The sequence below is a fragment of the Leucopleurus acutus genome, assembly GCF_964270905.1.
Source record: "Leucopleurus acutus genome assembly, chromosome: 18".
NCBI lineage: Eukaryota > Metazoa > Chordata > Mammalia > Artiodactyla > Delphinidae > Leucopleurus > Leucopleurus acutus.
The window spans coordinates 23,629,097-23,655,495 of NC_139160.1; the positions used below are offsets into that span (position 1 = coordinate 23,629,097).

Sequence of the window (26,399 nt, forward strand, 5' to 3'; positions counted from 1 at the left end):
TAGTCTCCTTGTCTATTCTGGGCAAGATAAGCAATCCTAGACAAATGGAAAACCTGCTTGTCTCAGCTGCCGAAGCCTTGTGTTTCTCAGGGTTATGTTTGTCACTTAACTTTCAGCTCTTCCTTTCCCAGCTCAAGCTTCTGACCTTGTTCAAGTGCCGTGTTCTACCTAAGTAATTATTTGAAGTTATGTTGGCATCTCTTTAACTTCTAATTCCTTTCTGATTCCCCCCCTGCTCACTGGATACCATTTATTTTTACCAGACCATTTGTGTCTCCTTTGATGCCCATGCCCTAAATGCTTGATAAATTGGATCTTAGCATCAGCCTAAAGTATTAGCGGGAAGCAGAGGGATGACAAAGAAGGAAGCAGAAGGGGAGCAGGGTGCAAGGTCTGGTGCAGTGTAAGTCTGGCCTTGCTGAGCTATTTGATTGTGAATATGGAGTAAGGGGATCAAAATCCCACAAATTACATGGGGAAAGGACAAAGGAACAGAAATTCATCACTGGTAAGCAGAATGGGGCAGTTGTTACAGTAAGGACTGGGAAACAATTCCAATATTCATGCTTGACATACATGAGGGGAGGAACTGGGATGATGGGGTGGATTTTTAAGGAAAAAGCAACTTATTAAGACAGAGGATTCGTCTAGGTCCATCTATCACAGTCTCTTAGAGCTAAAAAGAGATGCCAGAAATACAGACCAGAACTGGCAGCACTTCTTACCTTCCGTGGAAGGTACAAACCAAGTATAAAGGTGTGTGTGTGTGTGTGTGTGTGTGTGTATGTATGTGTGTGTGTAGGCAGAGGGTCCGTTTCTGCTTTCAGAATTCCAAAGGGGTCCAGGACTCATAAATGGTTAAGAGTTATGGGTTAGCAGCTCTGTGTATGCTGAGAGTAGTCAAAGCATGAGGGCAGTGAGATGACTAGGAGAGAGACCCCTGGAGGGTGAAGGGCCTAATATGACACCAGTGTGGAGTGAGGTGTTGTAGGGGAGGGATATTCCACAGCCCTACAGTGAAGTCTGAGTGTCACGCTTTAAATGTTCAGATAGGAAATTAGGGCCCCATACTGTGGAATCTGAGAGGACATTTATCTCCATGTCAAAGTACACGAAGCAGAAAAAAATGAAATCATAGGCTCATACTCCACAAACCTAGTTTTACATTTTTCAAACTATGAATGCAGCCTTGCAATAGCATTTTGTTTTGATTTTCTACTCTACCGTGTCCGCAAACTCACCTTTTGTTCTACCTAGGACACTTTTAGTCATCCCCCAATAAAAGTCTAGGCTAGTACCCAAAGGCACAATAAATAATGATAGTTCTACTTTGATGAAGGCACTAACACCTATTTGGGTTGCGCTAGCAAAACTGCTGAGTTCTTGAGAAGATTCGACACACAGTCGCCACACAGAGGTACCCGTCCAGTGGCTGTTTGTGACCCACAATCTTCAGCTTGGGTAAGTGGAACGTCATTCAGGGTGTCATCTGGCACTTTGTAAAGTGGATGAAGATTAAGGCCAGAGAGTGACCTGTACAGCATAGAATTTTGGAAGTAAAGGCAGGTGATCTGAGCTGAAACTTTGACCTCAACTATTGTCTCAGCTGTAAGACAATGCTTGTACTTGTTGCCAACATTATGGACTGAGCATCAGCCTCTGAAAAACCTTTGATCTCACCCAGTCATCCGTCCATCTGTCCATCCCTCAAATTTTTATGTTTATATAAGGTCTACCAAGCACATACAATTTCTGCCTGGAAGGACCTTAGTCAAGTGGAGGAGAGAACCAGGTATAAAGCAGAGTGGTGAGTGTAGAGCATGTAGCAGTTGGAAAGCTGAAGCCTAAAAGATGAGTCAGAAGAGAGTCATTCCAGGTGTCAGAAATTAGAAGCAAGATTAAGGTATAATGGCAAGAAAAAGCATGGCTGTGTTAGGGATGAGTTTTGTGTAGCCACAGTCTAGAAGGGCAAGCCAGAAGGCTGGAGAAGAAATCAGTAGCCATGAGGAGAGTTTCTCATTTGTGGCAGTCTGGGATGGTTCATTGTGTGGGCTGTCGTGGGTAGTGCAGGATTTGTAGCATCCCTGACCCCGGGTACAAGATGCTATCAGCAACTCCCGGACACTGAGGTTCCAGAGATGCCCCACACAGGAAGCTCATGGTGCTTCTGGTAGGACACCACTGCAGACATGTATATGCCACATTGGAAAACTTGAACCTCATTCTGTCAGTACTGAAGGTACTGAACAGTTTTGAACAGGAAAGCCTCAAGGTCAGATTTGCATTTTCGCTGGATCACTGGTAACCAGGTGAAGGATGGGTCTGAAGTAATAGAGAGCTCTCTGAGGCTTCTATATTAGCCTCGGCAAGCAATGATGAAGACTTGAAGTAAGGTGGTGGGTGAGAGGATGGAGATGAGAGTGCAGGTCAGAGAACCACTTAGGAGGTGAACGAGGCAGGGCTGACCAACTGGGGGCAAGGAAGTAGTGTCATTAAGGATGACCATTGGAAAGCCTTGTAGTTGAAAGAAAAGATTGGTTTAAGTTTTTAAAAGTCTTAGCTTTTCAGGGTTTGGGCAGGTAAATGAGAGGTTGTTAGAGACATCTGATCTTCCTCTCCACCCAGCGCCTTTTCTCTTTAGTGACCACATTTTAAAATGTCAGGAAGACATTAGGACACTCCTTGGGAAAAAGTCATTCTCCTCTTACCTGCAAACCTCTAAATGCTGCTTCTTTTTTCCGTGCTTCTAAGGCGGTGTTCCAAAGTCCAAATTTACTAGTGTGGGCTCCACAAGTCACATCAAATCCATCATCCCTCTCCCCTCATTGCAGGGCGCTGGAGGAAGGAGTTGAGAAGCTGTAGGTAGTAGAATTAAACCCCGGGTAGAGACGCTCCATGACATCTGTCTGGATAGCCTTTTCATTATGGGGGAGGGGAGGGAAAGCAGGAGTTGGCCAGCTTTACCACCTGGGTGTTGGGCTGGCAGGATGGTCTTGATTTCTGTTTGAGGGCTTCTCGAATTCTGTGGTCGAAACACCTGTGTGCTTTTGCTCGATTGATTCTGGCTCGTTTCTTCAATTTAACAAGATCATCCTGGAATTTTAATAGTGTCTTCCAAGGCATTAGTAATCTTTCCGAGAGCTGCATTTTCTGTGGATTGATGAGTGCCTTAGTCATAAGATCCTCAGAGCTATTAATAGGAAATATGGAGCAGTATTGGCTCCTTACCAGCAGCATTCAATAGCTGCTCCCGTTTTGACACCAAACTATTAATAATTTGTGGGTGTTCAATACATTTAACTGACTTTTTTACCCATATTGTATTCTTCTCATACTGTCTAATCCAAATGCATAGAAGTCCTCAGAGAATGCACTGCAGAACCATTTCTTAATGCTTTAGGAAAATCAAGTATGTACACGACACTTTTGCGAAGTTAAAAGAAGACACCCGCAGTTTGCCTTAACTGTGGTCAGTGCACAGAAGGTGAGCACTGCATGGTCTCCATCTAGGTGGGGCGTGAGGAGCCGCACTGTCTCAAGTGTTTTTAAACACAATTTAAATTTTACTATATAATGCAACTTTCCTGAGAAAATTGTTCTTCTTACACTTATTTAAATGTGGGGCTGCCATGGCAGATGGGAATTTAATAAATGCCATATGACGATGTCAGTGAAAAAGACAAGAAGAAGATTCCTGTGGGTGTCGCACAGGAGAACTTCAGACAAGAAGAACTTACAGTGTCCACTCACACATGGATGGATATAGTTCTCTGTACTGGGGGTGGGTGTGGAAGCAGAAGTACCAGCATCATCATACCCTCCCCAGTCCTGATCACTGAATGTTTCCAGTTGTACAATTAATGTACAACCCGTCTCTGGTTTGCTTCCTCCTGCCTCTTCTACAGGGACTGGTAATTTTTAAAAAACCTCATCCTGTTCTTCCACTGCCCAGTGGCTCCCTGTATCTTCAGGGATCAAGTCAAAATGCCTTAGCTTAAGCACAAAGCCCCCTCTGCCCTCTGTCCTCCTGTGCCTCCATTCTCCCCTACCTCCCACAACTCACCTCTCTGCGGTCCTGCAGTCTAGGTCTCTGCTGCTCCAAGTGTGCTCCAGGGACCAGCAGTGTAAGCATCACCTGGGAGCTCCAGACCTGAATCAGCCTGCATTTGTTTTCAAAAATTCACCAATTTTTTTTTAAATCAATTTTTATTTATTTTTGCTGTGTTGGGTCTTCGTTTCTGTGCGAGGGCTTTCTCTAGTTGTGGCAAGCGGGGGCCACTCTTCATCGTGGGCCTCTCACTATCGCGGCCTCTCTTGTCGCGGAGCACAGGCTCCAGATGCGCAGGCTCAGTAGTTGTGGCTCACGGGCCTAGTTGCTCCGCGGCATGTGGGATCTTCCCAGACCAGGGCTCGAACCCATGTCCCCTGCATTGGCAGGCAGATTCCCAACCACTGCGCCACCAGGGAAGCCCTAGCCTGCATTTTAACACGGTCCACGGGTGATCTGTGTGCACCTTAATGTTTGAGGAGCACTGCTCTCTAATTCCCGCCTGTCTGGCCATATCCTCTCACTTCCACTACTCTGAACACTCAGTGCAGTTTGCTTTAAGTTTTTACCCATGTGTCACGTGACCTTTAAAAAGTCAACACTGAAAGGCACGCGTCCCTTGCATCCCTTCAATCCTACCTCCATTTCAATTCTTTAAACTCCTTGTATTTTCCATTGCTGCTGTAATGACGTTTTGCCACTTTAGTGGCTTAAAACAACACTCATAGTTCTGGAGGCCAGAGGTCAGACATGAGGATGAAGGGACTGAGGTCAGGGTGTCAGTAGGGCTGCTTCCTTCTGGAGGCTCGAGGGGAAATCAGTTCCTTGCCTCTTCCAGCGTCTCTGGGCTGCCACCATTCTTTGGCTCCTTGGCACGTGGATCACTTTAATCTTAACGTTTCATCCTCACCTCACCTTCTCTCCACACTTTGACCTTCTCGCCTTCCTCTCATAATGACCACTGCGATTATATTGGTTCCACCTGGATCACACAGGCCCATATCCCGGTCTCCAGCTCCTCAATTTCTGCAGAGTCCCTTTTGCCATATAAAGTATAACATTGACAACTTCCAGGGACTGGGACGCGGACATCTTTGGGGGGCCACTATTCATCCCGCCACATTCCCTTAGTTGTGTCTTTTGTTATTTGGCTCTAAATATCTGTTAACGTGTATATTGCTATCTCTTGATTAATCAGTGTTAGATCTTATTTCTTTCCCCCATTCTCCCAATATAATCATTCAGTATTTCAAGGCTTTCCTTTATTATGACTCTGAAAATATTTTCTCACTGCCAAGCTAGTTATACTCTACATATTTTTCCTTTCAAAACTTTGAAAAAATTTCATTTTATTTTTGCATTTTCTTAGTTTCCTTTGAACATTTGATGGCCTTCCTTTAGCTTTTGTGGCTGTTCTACAAAGTGCCTCTTGATGAAAATTTCCACACAGTTTTCCACTTTGTGCCTGTCAGATAACTTGTCAATTTTGGGTTTCTTTCCCTTCTGGAAATGTCCGTCCTCTCTTCCTCCTCCCTCCTGACTTAACCTGTGCTGGTTGTTCTTTTAAGCCTCCTACACAGCTGTGGTCCTGCGACTGTCCTTTCACGGAATGATTCCCAACCTCATCTGCACATTGGAATCACCGGGGGCGGGGGGGGGGCTTTAAAGTTCCCTGATGCCTGGGTCAGAACCCCCTGAGCTCCTGCTGTATTGTGGCCTGGGCTTCAGGCTTTTAAAGCTCCCCAGGTAATTCTACTCTGCAGCCAAGGATGAGAGTCACTGCTGTAACATCATCTGGGGAGTTGCTCGTGTTGCTTTTCTGTGTTGGGTTCCCTGATTCCTGGTTCTCTATATTTTAAATTTATTTCTCTGTTTTGGTGGAGCATATTATTTAGTAGCTTGCCAAGAGAAGATGTCTGTTCAAGCCCTTGCATGTCTGAAACTGTCTTTATTCAGCCCTCACACTTAGCTTGCAATTTTCTGTTAAGTATTTCAAATTGCAAATAATTTTCCTTTAGCGTTTTGAAGGCATTGCTGGTCTAACTTTGAGTTATTTGTTCCTGAGAAACCCAAGGCCATCTGAATTTCAGTTCTTATATGAGGTCTTTTCTGTGCTTCCCCTGGAAATAATTTAATACCTCCTTTTTTCTGATATTCTGTAATTTCATATTGTGCCTTAGTGGGATGGTCATTTTTATTCATTTTAAGTCTGGAAACTTATCTCTAGTTTTAGATGATTTTCTTGTGTTATTTCTTTGAGTTATTTCCCTTCATTTTCTCTTTATGGGATTCTTATTATTCAAATCTTAGGCCTCCTTGATTTGTCTTCTTTTTTGTAAAAATTTTTTCTCCTCTAATTTACCTTTGACTACTTTTTTCCCCTTACTTCCTGGCATATTGAGCTAGAAAAAAACCCAGTCCTTTCTCTCCTGAGTGTCTCCTTTACTCCTGCCCCACTGACAACACACACACAACACTTCTGAGGCCAGGTGTGTGCGGTGTTTTCCCCACCAAGCAGTCGTGCAACACCAGCTGGGTGTCCTACCATTCAACTCAGTTCTGACACTCTCTGCCTGGTGATAGCGTCAGATTCCACAGGGTAAGGACTCAGTCCCACGAGACTGCTCCCCACTTCAGTTGCCAGTCGCAAGTGGTAGGTCCCCAGGGTACCCACAACTTCTGTCCAACTTGGCCACAAATCACAAGTTCCCACAACCTGCACCTGGGGTTTACTTAATTTACTAGAGCCACTCACAGAACTCATACTACTATGTACTTACTTATGTTTACCAGTTTATTAAGGGGTGGATACAGATGAACAGCCAGATGAAGAGATACATAGAGTGAGGTCAGGGAGGGTCCCGAGTGCAGGAACTTCTGTCCCTGTGGAGTTGGTCTAGTCACCCTCCTGGTATATGGATATGTTCACCTACCTGACAGTACCCTGAACCCCCATGCCTCTGGGACTTTTATGGAGGCTTCCTCATGTAGGTATGATCAATTATTAATTCCATTTCCAGCTCCTTTTTCCTCTCTGGAGGATGGGGGTTTGAGACTGAAAATTACAAACATCTAATCATGGCTCAGTCTTTCTGGTGACCAGCCCCCGTGCAGGAGTCATCCAGGAGCCCACATGGAGTTGCCTCAGTAGAACAAAAGATGCTCATTATGCTTTAACCACTTAGGAAATTAGGATTTTAAGGAGCCCTGAGTCAGGGATGGGGTCAGAGACGAAATATTAGAACAAGAGATGCTCCTAAAGCTCTTACCGTCTAGGAAATTACAAAGGTTTTAGGACCTCTATGCCAGGAACTTGGGGCAGATATATGTGTGTGTGTGTATATATATATATATATATATATATATATAATCATTAGTCTCATTAATCTTTTTGTCTGGCTTCCACACTAGGCTATAAGCACTTGAGGTCTGGGGTCATGTCTGACCACAGTGCTTGTGCATAGGAGGCTGAAATATTGCTTATTGAATTAATATATTATAAGCATAGCTTGTGGGGGAGGATGACTAAAAGTGTATATTTTAGCTGAATAACAAAAAATTTATTATTAATACATTAAATCAATATTTTATGATAGAAAAATAATGTGAATATGACATAGAAATTTCTGGGACTTAGAACTAAGAAAAATAGTGATCAAAAGTTTTTTTCCCCCTATTTTTGAACAGAAACTTCCTGTCCTGCCCAGGGATCACAGCAAGCATTAGGACTGCAAGTAACTTTGAACTCTTTGTAGTTGAGATGCCATGTGACTTCCTAGTTTCTGTGGCCTTTTCATTGACACTTTATGTGTCTAACCATTTTCTTTTCTGACTCAAAAACTAGGACCCATGTTTTGATAAAAGAACAGCAAAGTGGTTAACTTTAAAAGAAAGGTATACAAATAGGTTCCTCAATAAAGTCATCATATCTGCTTTAACTATCTTACTCCTCCTTTTAGTCCCTTGAATATAAGATGCGCCCCCGGCCCCCTTCCCACCTTTCAGATCTTGTGTGGGATATTTGTGATAAAAACTAGCCTTCTCTAATATAAAAAGAAGGGGTCATTGGAGAATGACTCCCCCTCCTTTATATGTTATCACAGTCCCCTTGTTTTCAGAATATGGATACAACAAAGTCCTAGGATATGTGTGCCTGTCTAATGTAGCAGGGTTTGGATATATGTGGGCTTTCTGAACACATCTGGAGCTCCACCTTCCTAATGGGTAGTGCTACAGCTGATACAATTCAGAGAGCCTCTCTCCCTTTCTGGCAAGTGCTTCTTATTATTTGATGGAATATGGGTTTTATAGTGACAGAAATGGGGGAATGAATTAAGAAGTGCTTGAGAAAAATTATGGCAAGAGAAAAGGGGGGATCAGGCTACATAAACTTTATGGATTATTAGTCCAAAGAACTAGGCCTGAAATATGTCACCTGCTGCCGTGATGCTGCTGGTAGTTTTATGAGAACAATGGATTTCCTACGCATTAGCTTATCAGGCTGGCCTCTCTGCCTTACAGAGGATGGGCTACAAATCAATGTGAGGGAGAGAAAGTGACATGAACAGATAGGATACTTGAAATCTCATAAATTCCAGCACACATGGTCTCTGCGCCCATGGGGGGAACACTGACGTGGAGGGTCACTGGGACTGAAGGACATCTTACCGTGTGTGCTGGCTCTTCCGAGGTTCCCCCTTGAGGTCCTAATTCAGCCAGAAATGATGGCTCCTGTGCTCCTGAACAGGCTTTGCTTCCCCTCTCAGGAAGAGAAGTGAACTTCAGGTACAGATTAGGGACGCAAAGACCTAGAGAGAAAGGCATCTCTGGGATTACATGGTATCAATCAGCAGCTGACACGCTTTTTAACGGGATAGCGTTAATGAGCAGTAGACACGTCAGTGCTTCTGTAGTCAGTGTCACCATTGCTTGCCTCTGATATTTAACAGCTAGTTGGAATATTCTTGAAAAATATATTTAGCTTTCCTCTGATTCAAATCCTTCTCATTAGAAAGAATAAACTATGTCGATTATCTCTGAGGGGATATTTTTAAAGCTTAATGAAACAAACATTTAGATCATCCTTTAAAATGTGCTGGATGACTGTGCTTATACTCCCCTTCTTTTTGTATATCCCAAGGGGCATCTGCAGACACATGCATAAATCACTCAGTAAGCAACTGTATATGGAGAGCTTACAACATGCTTAGTATGAGGTTAATTTGTTAGAACCAGACCCATGATAGGCAGCCCAGTACACTGTTGTGATGCTTTTTTCCCATGATTTTTTTTCCTATACCATTACAGGCCAGAAGACAGGCTTATATGGATTCTATAAGGGAAGGAACTAAAAAATTGCAAAAGATGAAGGACGAACATAGCCAGAAGGTATTCAAAGACCCAATTAGCCACTGCTAATTATTTGCTTGGGGTACTAGATAATTTTGAAGGGTTTCGGAACAGAAATTCTTACATACATGAAAATTCTGAAAAAAAAAAAAAACCACAGGTGTTAAAAATGGTGAGATGTGAATGTGTTTTAAGAGTATGGTGGTGTGGTGGCTCCTTCTGGTCAAAACTCTCGTGATACTTAGCCTCATAGGGGCTACAGTGTGTCTGCTGTAGTTGGAGCCAGCATCTCATGGAGAAGATGATAGAACACTTGGGAACTTACGATCTACAAAACATAACCAATGCCACTGCCATTTTTTAAACCAAAGATATATGATATTGCAAATAGTGTCCAGAGACTACTATAATGCATAACAAACAAAGCAGGCATACAAAATCATGAAACTGGCTTAAATGTTCATCTAAAAATATACATAGAATGAAAAGTAAGGATACTCTACACGTATACAAATATGTGAGGCATTCCAAACAAAACATAAAATTCCAAATAAAACGAGCAAGAGAAATCAGTGAAATGAATACAGAACCTCCTAAGAGAAGTACTTCAAGGGTAATCCTTATTAGAATATGAAATTTCTGGCATGTAACTAAAAACAGTGTTGTGACTTGATGGTCATACCTGCCTTGATACGTAGGCTCAGTGGTGCCAGAGGCTCCTCAACAAGGGCTGGGAGTGATGGGGAAGATGGGAGTCAGCTCCAAGGGGCCACTTCATTCCAGGTCCTTTAAAAGAGCAAAATAAATTATTCAGCTAGTTGAAGACCATTATATTCCCCATCATTTTTATTTTCCAGCTTTTTTCTTGCTGTGTTTATGGTGATATCCTGTCATTTCTTCCAGAATATCTTTTTTTAAAAAATAAATTTATTTATTTTTTTATTTTTGGCTGTGCTGGGTCTTTGTTGCTGTGCACGGGCTTTCTCTAGTTGTGGTGAGCGGGGGCTACTCTTCGTTGCGGTGCGCGGGCTTCTCATTGTGGTGGCTTCTCTTGTTGTGGAGCACAGGCTTTAGGTGCGCGGGCTTCAGTAGTTGTGGCACATGGGCTCAGTAATTGTGGCTTGCGGGCTCCAGAGCACAGGCTCAGTAGTTGTGGCACACGAGCTTAGCTGCTCCATGGCATGTGGGATCTTCCCGGGCCAGGGATCGAACCCGTGTCCCCTATATTGGCAGGCGGATTCTTAACCATGGTGGCACCAGGGAAACCCTCTTCCAGAATGTCTCTTAAATCTGTTTCTTCAATTATACAATTAACAGAATTCTAACTCCCATTCTGAGTTCCTCGATTTCGTTTAATTTGTTTTTTTTCCATTATGTCTTTGTTGCACAAGGTAACTTATTATAGCAATTGTGGGTGGAAATCATATTACAAAATATGTACTAATTGTCGTTGCTCTAATTTGACCCTTTTTTTTTTTTTTTTTTTTGCCGTACGCGGGCCTCTCACTGTTGCGGCCTCTCCCATTGTGGAGCATAGGCTCCGGACGTGCAGGCTCAGCGGCCATGGCTCACGGGCCCAGCTGCTCCGCGGCATGTGGGATCTTCCCAGACCGGGGCACGATCCCGTGTCCCCTGCATCAGCAGGCGGACTCTCAACCACTGCGCCACCAGGGAAGCCCAATTTGACCCTTTTGAGTGCTACCCTCCTCCCAAAAGTGGCCAACTTCTTACTCTTTCATAATTTCATCCAGCATATGATATAAATGACTGTGTCGCTGAGCTGTATTGTGCATAGTACGTAGTAATTAAATTGTTGAAAGAAATAATGTAAGTTGACAATTTAGTTATTAAGCTACTATATAAACAATAAAGAAACCATGAAACATTTTTATCCCTTGGTGTTTAACAATTTTTTTTTCTTCTGACAAAGGCCTCATATTGAAATCCACAATTAAAGAAGCAATGTTATAGTAAGATTCTAGTAATTAGCATGTGGAAACTAAATCTGGTATACACTCATGTTGTATTTTCAGTAATGTCTGTTAAATCACATGAAGTGTTTCTGTGATCTTTTAATTTATTCCTAGGTCCTGAGGGACTTAGATACCGAGGGGAGTGTTGTGAAATCATTGTAGATACGATTTACTTTAAAATAACTTTTAGTGAGTTTTAAATAGTATTTTATAAAGTTTGGTGTATATATTCAGAATGTGAAAACCATTAAAAGTAGAACATTTTATAAAGAGAATGCTCAACAGATTAGAAAATCAGATCTGGGATTTAATTTTCAGGTTGAGCAGTTACTTTAGACAGTGAAAATTAAGCTTTTTATTTCTTAATCTTGTTTTTCTTCTGGAGTTAGACAAATATTGATACATACCTATTTTCTGGTTATTGATTAAACATTTTTTTTACATAAATTATTTCCCTTTACTTACTGAAGCTTTCAGTAAAATGAAGTGCGAGCGTATAGATAATTCATCACTAGGGACTTCAATAAGGGTAGAATATATAAGGATATTTACCTTGGTTTTGCTTCTCTCCCTTTTTGCTCAGTCTGTCATTGTTGGAAAATGTCCCCTGGAGGCATTTCCTGGCTGGTAGAGTCTGTTACTCCTTATCACTTCAATGGTTTACCTTAAGACAACGAGAAGAATCATGTTTATGGTAGGAAGATACAGAAAATAACACATTCGAATAAACCTACCTAGGGAAACAAAAGACCTGTATGCAGAAAACTATAAGACACTGATGAAAGAAATTAAAGATGATACCAACAGATGGAGAGATATATACCATGTTCTTGGATTGGAAGAATCAATATTGTGAAAATGACTGTACTACCAAAAGCAATCTACAGATTCAATGCAATCCGTATCAAATCACCAATGGCATTTTTTACAGAACTAGAACAAAAATCTTAAAATTTGTATGGAGACACATAAGATCCCAAATAGCCAAAGCAGTCTTGAGGGAAAAAAACGGAGCTGGAGGAATCAGACTCCCTGACTTCAGACTATACTGCAAAGCTACAGTAATCAAGACAATATGCTACTGGCACAAAAACAGAAATATAGATCAATGGAACAAGATAGAAAGCCCAGAGATAAACCCACGCACCTGTGGTCAACTAATCTATGACAAAGGAGGCAAGGATATACAATGGAGAAAAGACAGTCTCTTCAATAAGTGGCGCTGGGAAAACTGGACAGCTACATATAAAAGAATGAAGTTAGAACACTCCCTAACACCATACACAAAAATAAACTTAAAATGGGTTAAAAACCTAAATGTAAGACCAGACACTATCAAACTCTTAGAGGAAAACATAGGCAGAACACTCTATGACATAAATCACAGCAAGATCTTTTCTGATCCACATCCTAGATTAATGGAAATAAAAGCAAAAATAAACAAATGGGACCTAATGAAACTTCAGAGCTTTTGCACAGCAAAGGAAACCATAAATAAGACGAAAAGACAACCCTCAGAATGGGAGAAAATATTTGGAAATGAATCAATGGACAAAGGATTAATTTCCAAAATATATAAACAGCTCATGCAGCTCAATATTAAAAAAAAAACAAACAACTCAATCCAAAAATGGGCAGAAGACCTAAATAGACATTTCTCCAAAGAAGACATACAGATGGCCAAGAAGCACATGAAAAGCTGCTCAACATCACAAATTATTAGAGAAATGCAAATCAAAACTACAGTGAGGTATCACACCAGTTAGAATGGGCATCATCAGAAAATCTACAAACAACAACAAATGCTGGAGAGGGTGTGGAGGAAAGGGAACCCTCTTGCACTGTTGGTGGGCATGTAAATTGATACAGCCACTATGGAGAACAGTACGGAGGTTCCTTAAAAAAGTAAAAACAGAATTACCATATGATCCAGCAATCCTACTACTGGGCGTATACCCAGAGAAAACAATAATTCAAAAAGACACATGCACCCCAGTGTTCACTGCAGCACTATGTACAACAGCCAGGTCATGGAAGCAACCTAAATGCCCATCGACAGATGAATGGATAAAGAAGTTGTGGTACATATATACAATGGAATATTATGCAGCCATAAAAAGGAATGAAATTAGGTCATTTGTTGAGACGTGGATGGACCTAGAGACTGTCATACAGAGTGAAGTAAGTTAGAAAGAGAAAAGCAAATATCGTATATTAACGCATATATGTGGAACCTAGAAAAATGGTAAAGATGAACCGGTTTGCAGGGCAGAAATAGAGACACAGATGTAGAGAACCAACGTATGGACACCAAGTGGGGAAAGCCGCGGCGGGGGGGGGGGGTGGGTGGGCATGGTGGTGTGATGAATTGTGCAATTGGGATTGACATGTATACACAGATGTGTATAAAATTGATGACTAATAAGAACCTGCTGTATAAAAAGTAAATAAAACAAAATTCAAAAAAAAGAATCACGTTTATGGTAGGAAGATACAGAAAATAACACATTTGTATCATTGCATCTATTCATGTGTTTGTTCATTCCATTCATTCAACAAGTATTTATTGAACACCTACTGTGGAGTTGGGGAGTAGATTCTCTAGGTTAAGTTGAGGTGACAGCACATTGATCCTGCCCTGTATGTCCCTGACTTTCACATTCTTACATTACTCTGGTCTCTGGTGACAGTAGGTTCTTCCTTAAGTTTAACTTCTCAGTATTTTACATTTGATTCAATTCCCTCTTCTAGAAATTTAGTTACAATTCCTTTTCCAAACTATACCTTCAGTATATTCTTCTCCACTGACTACTACATTTTTTGTCAACAAACATGCTGACTCTTGCCATTGTAAATAAAGCAGCCAACCAACTCCTTCCTTGATTCTGCTATCCTCAGAGCTAACACCTTTTCTGCTTCTACCAAAACAAACAAACAAAGAGGACAAAGGTAATATTACTGTAATCATACCTTTATTGCCCACTTTGTCCTTAATGCTTTATGTTCTGGTTTATATTCATAAATGTTCTTACTGAAACTGCTCTCTAAAGGTAAAATCCCTTCAGAACATTCAATGCAGTGGTCTTTTTGCAATCCCTCTATCCCTGTAACTCTGACATTATTTAACACCATATAAAGCTTTCCTTTTCTGGCTTTTTTTTTTTTTTTTTTTGGTACGCGGGCCTCTCACTGCTGTGGTCTCTCCCATTGCGGAGTAGAGGCTCCGGATGCGCAAGATCAGCGGCCATGGCTCATGGGCCCAGCCGCTCCGTGGCACGTGGGATCTTCCCAGACCGGGGCACGAACCTGTGTCCCCTGCATCGGCAGGCAGACTCTCAACCACTGCGCCACCAGGGAAGCCCTTTTTTTTTTTTTTCACTTTATTATTCTGGTTGATCTATCTCAGAGTAATCCATCCCAGTATTCATCCATCCATCCATCCTGTCAACAAACATGTATTGAGCTCCTATTATGTACTGAGCCTTCTGCAAGATGCTGGAGCTCCAATTAGAAACAGGATAGACAAGGTCCCTGCTCTCCTGAATTTTACTTTTTCATGGAGAAGATGGACAAAAGGAGACAAAAAACATTGCACTTTTGTTTTATAGTGATTAATCATTTGGTAGTAATTAATGCTATACAAGAAAAAATTGTGTGTTGTGATAACTTGAGTGGTGTATAAAATACTGTCGATTGCCTAATTCTCTCCTAAAACCTTGTTTTTTTCCTTCATGTATTCATCCTACTTACCATGGCCTGTGTTTCCAAGAAGTCAGAAGAAATCAGTCAAGGGATCCATTTGCAAATGGTCTAACTGATCATGGAAATTCTAGTCTCCTTAACTATGACTGGTTCAGCCATTGATATGGGAAGTAGTTCCAACCAATGAGACTTATGAGAAGCCTACCTTTTAGTACAGATTTTGATTAATATGTAATATACTACTCTTCCCATTTAGTGATTTTTAGCTTTATGTTTTTGGTCTTTTAATTTTGTCTGATTCTAATATATTTTTCTGCCATCCTTCTTGTTAGAATTTATGGGGCAATTTCTTTTTCCATCACTTAACCCCTGTGTGTCACTTGGCTTAAATTAGATTTCTAGTGACAAAAATGGCTGATTTTCATTTTACCCAATTTCGTGGTCTCTTTTAATATATTCTCATTTATTGTGATTGCTAGTGTATTTGCACATATTCTTGCTACATAATTTACTTTTTTTCCCTAATATCTGTATTGGAGTATAATTACTTTACAGTGTTAGTTTCTGCTGTATAACAAAGTGAATCAGCTGTATGCATACGTATATCCCCATATCCCCTCCCTCTTGCGTCTCCCTCCCACCCTCCTTATCCCACCTCTCTAGGTGGTCGCAAAGCACTGAGCTGATCTCCCTGTGCTATGCAGCTGCTTCCCACTAGCTATTTTACGTTTGGTAGTGTACATAGGTCCATGCCACTCTCTCACTTCGTCTCAGCTTACCCTTCCCCCTCCCTGTGTCCTCAAGTCCATTCTCTACGTCTGTGTCTTTATTCCTGTCCTGCCCCTAGGTTCATCAGAACCATTTTTTTTTTTTTTAGATTCCATATATATGTGTTAGCATACGGTATTTGTTTTTCTCTTTCTGACTTACTTCACTCTGTATGACAGACTCTATGACTTCTTTATATGGCTGAGTAATATTCCATTATATATATGTGTGCCACACTTCTTTATCCATTCATCTGTCGATGGACTCTTAGGTTGCTTCCATGTCCTGGCTATTGTAAATAGTGATGCAGTGAACATTGTGGTACATCACTGTTTTTGAATTATGGTTTTCTCAGTGTATATGCCCAGTAGTGGGACTGCTGGGTCATATGGTAGTTCTATCTTTAGTTTATTAAGAAACCTTCATAATTTTCTCCATAGTGGCTGTATCAGTTTCCACGAAAGGTGCAAGAGGGTTCCCTTTCCTCCACACCCTCTCCAGCATTTATAGTTTGTAGATTTTTTGATGATGGCCATTCTCACCGGTGTGAGGTGATACCTCATTGTAGTTTTGATTTGCATTTTCTAATGATTAGTGATGTTGAGCATCTTTTCATGAGTGAGTTGGCAATCTGTATATCTTCTGTGGAGAAATGTCTGTTTAGGTCTTCTGCCCATTTTTGGATTGGGTTGTTTGTTTTTTTGATACTGAGCTGCATGAGCTGTTTGTGTATTTTGGAGATTAATTCTTTGTCAGTTGCTTCGTTTGCAAATATTTTCTCCCATTCCGGGGATTGTCTTTTTGTCTTTTTTATGGTTTCCTTTGCTGTGCAAAAGCTTTGAAGTTTCGTTAGGTCCCATTTGTTTATATTTGTTTTTATTTCTATTTCTCTAGGAGGTGGGTCAAAAAGGATCTTGCTGTGATTTATGTCATAGAGTGTTTTGCCTATGTTTTCCTCTAAGAGTTTTATAGTGCCTGGCCTTACATTTATAGTGTTATAGTTTTATATATTTATAGTGTTATAGTGTTATAGTTTTATAGTGCCTGGCCTTACATTTATAGTTTTATAGTGCCTGGCCTTGCATCCCATAGGGTTTGGATCATCGTGTTTTCATTGTCATTTGTTTCTAGGTATTTTTGATTTCCTCTTTGATTTCTTCAGTGATCTCTTGGTTATTTAGTAGCGTATTGCTTGGCCTCCATGTGTTTGTACTTTTTACAATTTTTTTCCTGTAATTGATATCTAGTCTTATAGAGTTGTGGTCGGAAAAGTTACTTGACACGATTTCAATTTTCTTAAATTTAACAAGGCTTGATTTGTGACCCAAGATATGGTCTATCCTGGAGAATGTTCCATGAGCACTTGAGAAGAAAGTGTATTCTGTTGTTTTTGGATGGAATGTCCTATAAATATCAATTAAGTGCATCTTGTTTAATGTGTCATTTGAAGCTTGTGTTTCCTGTGTTTTTTTCATTTTGGATGATATGTCCATTGGCGAAAGTCGGGTGTTAAAGTCCCTTACTACGCTTGTGTTACTATCGATTTCCCCTTCTATGGCTGTTAGCATCTGCCTTATGTATTGAGGTGGTCCCATGTTGGGTACATAAATATTTACAATTTTTCTATCTTCTTCTTGGATTGATCCGTTGTTCATTATGTAATGTCCCTGTTTGTCTCTTGTAATAGTCTTTATTTTAAAGTCTATTTTGTCTGATATGAGAATTGCTACTCCAGCTTTCTTTTGATTTCCATTTGCATGGAATATCTTTTTCCATCCCCTCACTTTCAGTCTGTATGTGTCCCTGGGTCTGAAGTGGGTAGACAGCCTATGTATGGGTCTTGTTTATGTATCCATTCAGCCAGTCTATGTCTTTTGGTTGGTGCTTTTAATCCATTTACATTTAAGGTCATTATCCATATGTATGTTCCTATTACCATTTTCTTAATTGCTTTGGGTTTGTTTTTGTACGTCTTTTCCTTCTCTTGTGTTTCTTGCCTAGAGAAGTTCCTTTAGCATTTGTTGTAAAGCTGGTTTGGTGGTGCTGAATTCTCTTAGCTTTTGCTTGTCTGTAAAGGTTTTAATATCTCTGTATAATCTGGATGAGATCCTTTCTGGGTAAGGTAATCTTGGTTGTTGGTTCTTCCCTTTCATCACTTTAAATATGTCCTGCCAGTCCCTTCTGGCTTGCAGAGTTTCTGCTGAAAGTTCAGCTGTTAAGCTTATGGGGATTCCCGTGTGTGTTATTTGTTGCTTTTCCCTTGCTGCTTTTAACATTTTTTCTTTGTATTTAATTTTTGATAGTTTGATTAATATGTGTCTCAGTGTGTGTCTCTTTGGGTTTATCCTTATGGAACTCTCTGCGCTTCCTGAAATTGAGTATTTACTTTTCCACGTTGGGGAAGTTTTTGACTATAACTCTTCAAATATATTCTCAGACCCTTTCTTTTTGTCTTCTTCTTCTGGGACGCCTATAATTTGAATGTTGGTGTGTTTAATGTTGTCCCAGCGGTCTCTGAGACTGTCCTCAATTCTTTTCATTCTTTTTTTTTTTTTAATTCTGCTGGAATTTATTTCCACCCTTTTATCTTCCAGGTCACTTATCCATTCTTCTGCCTCAGTTATTCTGTTATTGATTCCTTCTAGGGTATTTTTAATTTCAGTTATTGTGTTGTTCATCACTGTTTGTTTGCTTTTTAGTTCTTCTAGATCCTCATTAAATGTTTCTTATATTTTCTCCATTATGTTTCCGAGATTTGGATCATCTTTACTATCATTACTCTGAATTCTTTTTCAGGTAGCTTGTCTATTCGTCTTCATTTATTTGGTCTTGTAGGTTTTTACCTTGCTTCTTCTTCTGTAATGTATCATTTTGTCATTTCATTTTTTTTTCTTTTGATCGTTGATGCAGTATGCCTGTCTTTCTGGTTGTTTGGCCTGAGACGTCCAGCATTGGAGTTTGCAGGCAGTTGGATAGAGCTGGGTCTTGGTGCTGAGATGAGGACCTCCAGGAAGCTTCACTCTGGTGGATATTCCATGATTTCTGAGGTTCTCTGTTAGTCCAGCAATTTGGACTTGGAGCTCCCACCACAGGATCTTGGGCCCGACCTCAGGCCTGGGAACCAAGATCCTGCAAGCTTCATGGCATGGTAAAAAAAAAAAATAATAATAAGGAAGAAAGAAAGAAAAAAGGAGCAGTACAATATCAAAGAATTAAAATACAAAATAAAATTAGGAAGATAAAAAATATGTTAGGAAAAATAAAACTATAATTGAAACAACTGCAACAAGGTAAAATAAAACCACAACAGAAAAAAGAAAAAAAAGAAAACGGGGGAGGAAAAACACGCCAAAAGGAGAGCACAATAACAAAGTATAAAGAATTAAATAAAATTAGAGAAGTAAAAGATTAGGAAAAATAAAAATATAAAAGAATCAACAACAATGAATCAACAAGGTAAAACAGAACCCCAATGTAAAAGAGGGAATAAAAAAAAGAAAACTTGGCTATTGGTGTGGAGTTTAGCGGGGGTGGAACTTAGGCAGGGGTGCGGTTTAGGGTGGCGTGGGACCTAGGTAGGTGGGGCGTGACGTTTTAGCGGGGGGCAGGGCCTAGTCGGGGTGATGTTGAAGCATGGGGCAGGGCCTCTGCTTAGGACCTGCACGTAAGGGGAAAGGCCAGATGTCGAAAGGAGGGCCTCTGGAGTGTGGAGATCCGGAGTTTGGAGGTAGGGCGCTGAGTGAGGTTGTGTGGGTGGGGTTTAGCCCCAGCGCATTGGAGGGGGTCTCAGACGGGGTCTCCAGTTGTAGAGGTGGGGCCCTGGGTGGGGGTGTAGGGGTGGGGCTTGGGCTCTGCGGGGCAGGAGGGAGGCTCTGAGGGCAGAGGATTAGGCCTGGGAGCCCAACAGTCTTCCCGGTGACTAATGGATAGGGAAAGCACTGCCCCCATTCCCTTCTGTTCCTTCACGCCCCTCCCCTACCATGTCCCCCAGGGTCTCCCCCATCACTGCTGGATCCCTAACCATGGGTGGGTCCCGCTGGGTGCAGGAACTCCTCCTCTCCCCCTAACCACCCCTCAGGGGTGTTGGTCCTGGAGGTCCGGCCTTTACTTTTGCTCCCCCTTCCTTCCCTCCCCCTCCCTCAGGATCCATGCAGCTGGAGGAGGCATAGGTGGGCAGAGAATCAGGCCCAGGATCTCAGCAGGTTCCTGGGGGCCCAAATGGGCAGTGGAAACCTGGCCACACTCCCTTTTGATCCTCTGCCCTCCCAATGGTTCCCCAATTTGCCCCTTTGGGTGTGGGATGCCTTTCCCTCCCCCAGCCGCCCCTCAGGGCCACCAGTCCCATCCCACCTCCACTTCTCCTCCCCCTTCACTCCCCCCATGCCCCACAGCCTACCCGGTTGCTGGGGGTTCCTCCCGTCCCCTTAGATGTCCGTGGTCCCCCACTGGTGCCTGGTAGGTGCCCTAGTTGTGAGGAGATGCGAATACTGCATCCTCCTAGTACGCCATCTTGACTCTGCCCCTCCTATATAATTTACTTTTTAACTACATTTTCTTTCATGCTTTCTGTTTTTTATTTTCTTGACTCTGAATTTTCTGTTCCATTTATTTATTTTTCCTCTTTTCTCTCCTCTCCTTTACTCCCCATCATAAGAAATTTCACAGTGTTTTTGTTTTAAATTTTGTATGACCTTTGGTTGGCCTATTTAAGCTCAAAATATAAATCTCACTCCAGTTCAGGGAAATTTCTATTTTCCTTTCACATTTCTTCCCCTGTATTGTCTCTTCTGTCCATTTCTGGGTTATGTATCAAGTGGCTTTTGGAAATTCTATATCTGTTCTCTATCTCAGTTGTTTTTCTTATACTTCCTGTCTCTTTGGCCTTTTCCGTTGCATTCTGAAAGAAACCTTGAGCTAGATCATCCTGTTCACTGCGTTTCTTCATGAGTGTCCATTCTGCTTACTTGGCACATGCATCAAATCTGTTTATTTACCAAGGTTGCTGACTTACTTTTTCATAGCCACGTTCTGTTTTATAAGTGCAGTAGTCTTTCTGATCTCTTCATTGATGGTAATTATACAACCATTAAAATTTTCTATTTACTATTTTAGCAGTACTTTTTTTCCTTTCCATTTTAAGTTTTATCTCGTGTAGTTTTCTTTCTCGAATGTTTGGTGATTCTTGGTTATCTCCTCATGTTTCTTTGGGCACATGGCCAAGTGAGATATACAGGAGCCTGTCTTCTGCGTGTGGCAGCCTCTTGTTCTCCTAAAGTCAGCAGGTACTGGGACACTGTCCTGTTTCTCTGAGCTCAGACACCCTTCCTCCATTCACTGTTACCCAAGGGGCCGTGTCAGTGCTTGCTGCTATGTACACAAGCATGGGAGGGGAAGAGCCCACTGCCAAGCTCATCTCAGTGTAGTTCTCCAACTGGTCATCTTCATGAATGCCTCCCAGATCTCCTTCAGAAACACAGCTAACTCAGCCCTGGTTTATCCTGCATGCTTGTTTCTCCGTATAGTTTATTTTGTCTCCTTTCTACCTTCTAGGAATTCAAAAAAATTTTTCTGATAGGCTGAGTGCACTTACTGATTTTGCATGGTTATTGATTTTATATAGTCATTTGGAAAGTAAAAACAAACCAAAAAATGAGAACATACTTAAATTATTCAATGACAGAGAAAATTATCATAGAATACACTAGAAATCGTGGTGAGAGCACTTTATGGGGAATGCATTCAAAGCTGTACCCTGAGATGCTCTACTCAGAGAAAGAAAAATCATAACTTTAAATCCAATCAGTACTCAAAAGAGAAATGAATTAAGTATCCAGCCTAAGAATTTAGAACAAGAACAATAAACTATACTGAAGGAAGTAATTAAGAACAGAGATTAATAACAAAACTTCAAGAAACAGCTGTTATAAAAATCCAACAGCTTGTTCTTTGATAAGGTCAACAAAATGAACAGATCTCTGGTAAGTCTAATGAAGAAAAGATTACACAACTGCCATTTCTACTGTTTCTACACAACAGTAGAAATGAGTGGCTAGAACCACAGTTTTAGAAAAGATTAAGTTTATATTACTATACATAATACTATGGTAATGAATATGTGGATTAAGTGAATGGTTTTATGAGAAAATGTAAAACTCTAAAATGATTCAAAGAATTAAAATAAAGACAAATGAAGATGTGAGTGATTTCTAAAATTTTCTGAGAATTACTTCTCCCTAACAAGCTAAACGTGGATAATTTTCCAGGCAAGTTCATCAGAATTTTCAAGGAACAGATTGTTTTTCTATGTTCTACGAATTGTTTCAGAGAAAGGAAAAAGATGAAATAATTTAGAACTAATATTATTTAACTGTCATCCCCATGATGTCACAACCTGGTAACGGGAGAAGACACACAAACACACACACACACACATACACACCCAGAGATTTATAGATATTAACATCTGAAAGAAAATTCTAACCTAATGGGATTTTTTTTCTCTTAAATAATTTACCAAGACATAGTAAGGTTTTTTCTTCGAATGCAAAGGTGACTAGCTATATATTATAACTTTTTATATCATATCACTGCAGATATGATAGGTCGTGAGAGAAAAAGAATTTGACTACCTCTGTAGTTGTAAAAAATGGCATTGGTAAGTTAAAATCTATCAATTAAAAAAAACATAGTGAGCTAGAAATAAAATTTTTTCTCTTAAGATACATATAGTCTTCCAAAGCAATAACCAACATTAATGTCAGTGGTAAAATATTAGAACAGTGAACAACATAAGGGTATTTGCAACCCCTACCACTAACCAGTGTTGTTCTGCAAATTCTAACGTAGTGCTTCTCAATGTTATTTGAAGAAAAACTCTTTTTAGTGAAGGGGAAAAAACCTTCAGTGTTGCATGGAACAAGGTTTGGGACTTGTTTTAGTCAACTTGATAAGACAAAAATAAAAAAAGGAGCTTGTCTAATTATTGGAAATAAGTAATTTATAGATGACAGCAATCTGCCCGTACAACCCAAGAGAATCAACTGAAAAATACTTAGAACAAATGGAGTTAGAGTTGGTTATAAAACATTTATATAAGAATCAACAACTTCCTCAAATATTAGCAAAAAATTAATTAGAAAATAGGGGATAAAAAGATCTCATCAAAAAGCAACTATGGGGACTTCCCTGGTGTCACAGAGGTTAAGAATCCACCTGCCAATGCAGGGGACACAGCTTCGAGCCCTGGTTCGGGAAGATCCCACATGCCACGGAGCAACTAAGCCCGCGCGCCACAACTACTGAGCCCGTGCACCACATCTGCTGAAGCCCGCGGGCTTAGAGCCTGTGCTCCGCAACAAGGGAAACCACTGCAATGAGAAACCCACGCACCACAACGAAGAGTAGCCCCCACTCACCACAACTAGAGAAAGCCCGTACACAGCAATGAAGACCCAATGCAGCCAAAAGTAAAATAAATAAATAAATAAAATTAAATAAAAAATAAAAAAAGATTTAAAAAGCAACCATGTAAAAAATTGCTCAATCCCTAAAAAAAAAGAACCCCCCAAAACCCCCCAAACCTAACCCCCCCCAGAAAACCTGAGAACTTTCCTGTGATCCATTAAAGTAAATTTGAATAAAGTAGAGATGGCTGATACCCCTTAGTGGTAAAATCAATACTGTAATAACTACAGTTCTATCCAAATTAATTAGTGAGTTAAATGGTATTCCAATAAATATCTCAATGGAATTTGATGTAGGTTGAAAAACTATATCTACACTTCAACTGGGAGAATAAGCACAAAATTAAACAAGAAGTTTATAAAAATACGGATAATAATTTGTATGTTTGCTGGGGCAAGGAGGGCTTACACTATTAGCTATTAAAAAACATTACAGACTCCCTTGTACTACTGCTGGTAAAAGGGGAACTGAAGGGCTATCTGACGATACCAAATTCTAAAGAGTTTCCTAAATATAAAAGTATGAGATCTAAAAGGTATACATCTATTCTGAGGAAATAATCAGAGATGCACACAAGTTGTTTATGTAAGAGTGTTTATTTTAAAAATCATCTTAATGGAAAATTTGAAACAATTTGTTCAGCAGTAGAGGATTTGAAGATTTTGAAGTTTGGAATACAATGCATCAATTACTACTGTGTTTTAATGACGTAGGAATATGCTCACCTACGTGAAACTGAAAAAAGGCAAGATTATAAAATAGAGTCTGGGTGAGTTTAGAAGCCTACGTCTTCTTCTTATGGTACTTTGTGTGTGGATTACTTCATGTCTCTAAACCTTATCTGTTATGGATGATAGTGATGTTATTTACCTCATGACATTGTTTCTAAGATTATGTGAGAGAGAGCACGTGGAGAGTTTATCCTATTGCCTGGCATGTGGAAGCCTGTAAGTGTAACTCAAGGTGTTGATAAGCAGTTATAATTTCTGTATGTATGTAAATCAAGAAATGAAGGAAATATACTGACATGTTAAAGGAGCTTATCTCTGGGTGGAGGGTTTTAATGAGTGATTATTATGTTTTCCTTCATAGTTTTTGTATTTTCTACATTTTTGACAATGTATAAGTAAATTTCATGAGAAAAAAATTTTTTTAAGTTAGAAAGAAATTTAATTTCTTAAAAAATTTCTTAAGTTAGAAGAAATTTAATAGGAAGTATTTATGGGTGGGAGATAGAGAGCTGTGTGATTCAATGACTATTGTAGCTGAAAGTCTACAATAGTAGACTTTTCAGAAAGCTGAAAGTTTCTTTATATTAAAATGATAGAATTAACAATAACTAGTAAGAAAGGAGTACACATTATTAATGCTATTTTTTCACTCTCCTACTTTACCCATGAGTATTTACTTCCTTGGATTTGGTTGGTCTCCTCTCGATATTTTGAGGTCATTTCCACTTTTTCTCATAGCCAAGGACATCTTTGTTCTTCTGGGCAAAGTTACTACTGTGGGGGGCCACAGAACCAAGACTCCTCTAAGCTGTCCCCGGCCCCAAACTCTTCTCCTGTTTTAAAAATCATTCAAAGTAGGGGTTCTTGAACTTCATGGCATTAACTCTCCTGCTTCTACTATGCTTTCCCTCTTGTTGAGTTGAGAGAACACTCTCTCCCGGGAGAAGTATGTCCTGCCCGTGTGATGGCACTTTCATGTTTACATAAAGCAGTCGAGCTGAACCATGTCAGAACACGTCCCACCGGAATTCAAACATGATTTCAAAATGACCCTATCCTAGTCTCCAGTTACTACAGCCTTGCTTTGGAACATGCCTTTAAACTCATCAGCTTTCTCAAGCATCCAGCCTTGAACACACCTGTTTGTTGTACAGTTGAGCCTTTGGTAAACTGCAACACAGAGAAGTGATTTCTATAACCTCTAGCAGGAGATGGTGACCCTTTTCCTTCTTGCTGTTAGCTTGGGCCCCCAGCACTGATCCCTGGCAGCCCTTCCTCCAGTGAGAGCAATCCTGGCAGGGTGGGCACAGAAAGTGGCACCGTTTGCAGTGTTGTCCTCATTGACCAGTGTTTACAGGAGGTTCTGCTCTTGGCATCTCCAAGATGATATTTTGTTTTTCCTAGTACTTAAGTACCTTCTCTGTATGGAGCTCTGTCTGAATGCAGGGAGATGAGCAGAGCAGTGAGAAGACACACACTCTTTCCCCTGGGAGCCTTCATGGATGCACTTAAAATGTCGAACATTCAGGAACATTTATTCCTTGTCTCTCATTTGCATCTCTTCCTTCGTATTCCTGTGTCATGTTGCTTGAACTTGTATTCAGTAATGCATCTTTTTGTTTTGTATCACAGTTGTTTCTGGGTCTGTCTCTCTCATTATACTGTGATTTCCTTCAGGTTGGAGCTGGGTCTTCCTTGCATCTGTACCTTCAGCCTGAATCCAGGTGTCTGGAAAACGGTTGGTGCTTCACAAATTTGTGTTGAGTGAGATAAGATTTGACAGTGTCTCAGATGCTGTGCATCATGTCCCTCTGGCTTAGAGTGTTTTGATTTTCTTAATGTCCAAAGCTCAGTCCTTGGAACAGGAATGACTTATTTTGTATCTATCCAACGAGGTATTGCACTTATGTGTGAGAACCGCATCAATGAACCAGGAATACGCTTATAAAGCATGCAGATGCATCTGCAGTGGCTGTCAGTTCAGCAGAACAAATTAATTAGTTGAAATAATCCTTGTGGCACCAAAGGAAAACCAGCCTCTCCCTAGTAAATATGGTTTGCTGCTTATAGAATAATAATCCTGAGTGCAGTGGAGCTAGAGCCCCCCCTTCTGCCACCTGGAGCAGTGGTCTTGCATGATGATGCCTCATCAGTTCCCTTACCCTTCCCTCCTGCTGTTTTCTCCTCTCCCCTGTCCTTGCCTCTGTAACAGGATGCTGCGTGCTATTCTCTTCCCATCCTCTTTACTTCTTCCCTGAGAGTCCTTGGCTTCATGATGTAGTATTTTGCTCTTTTACATTTTTACATATTAAAAACTGTATATCCACTGGGATTTTTAAATAAAGGAAAGCATAAAGAAACAGA

At 40.6% G+C, this 26,399-nt stretch overlaps 1 protein-coding gene across 3 annotated transcripts in view; it reads left to right on the plus strand.

Annotated features, from left to right (window-relative positions):
* The window catches only part of EPSTI1 (epithelial stromal interaction 1), a 96,933-nt gene that overhangs the window by 53,999 nt on the left and 16,535 nt on the right, over positions 1–26,399 (plus strand). The window contains exons 7-9 of one of the 3 annotated variants that reach the window (XM_082859624.1): positions 1,368–1,461; positions 9,356–9,436; positions 11,954–13,298. In XM_082859624.1, coding sequence (XP_082715750.1) covers positions 1,368–1,461; positions 9,356–9,436; positions 11,954–12,001 — 223 coding nt within the window. In that variant the 3' untranslated portion in view covers positions 12,002–13,298. Of the gene's footprint in view, positions 1–1,367; positions 1,462–9,355; positions 9,437–11,953; positions 13,299–26,399 lie in introns of those variants that run through there. The other 2 variants (XM_082859622.1, XM_082859623.1) reach the window with 2 other exon arrangements.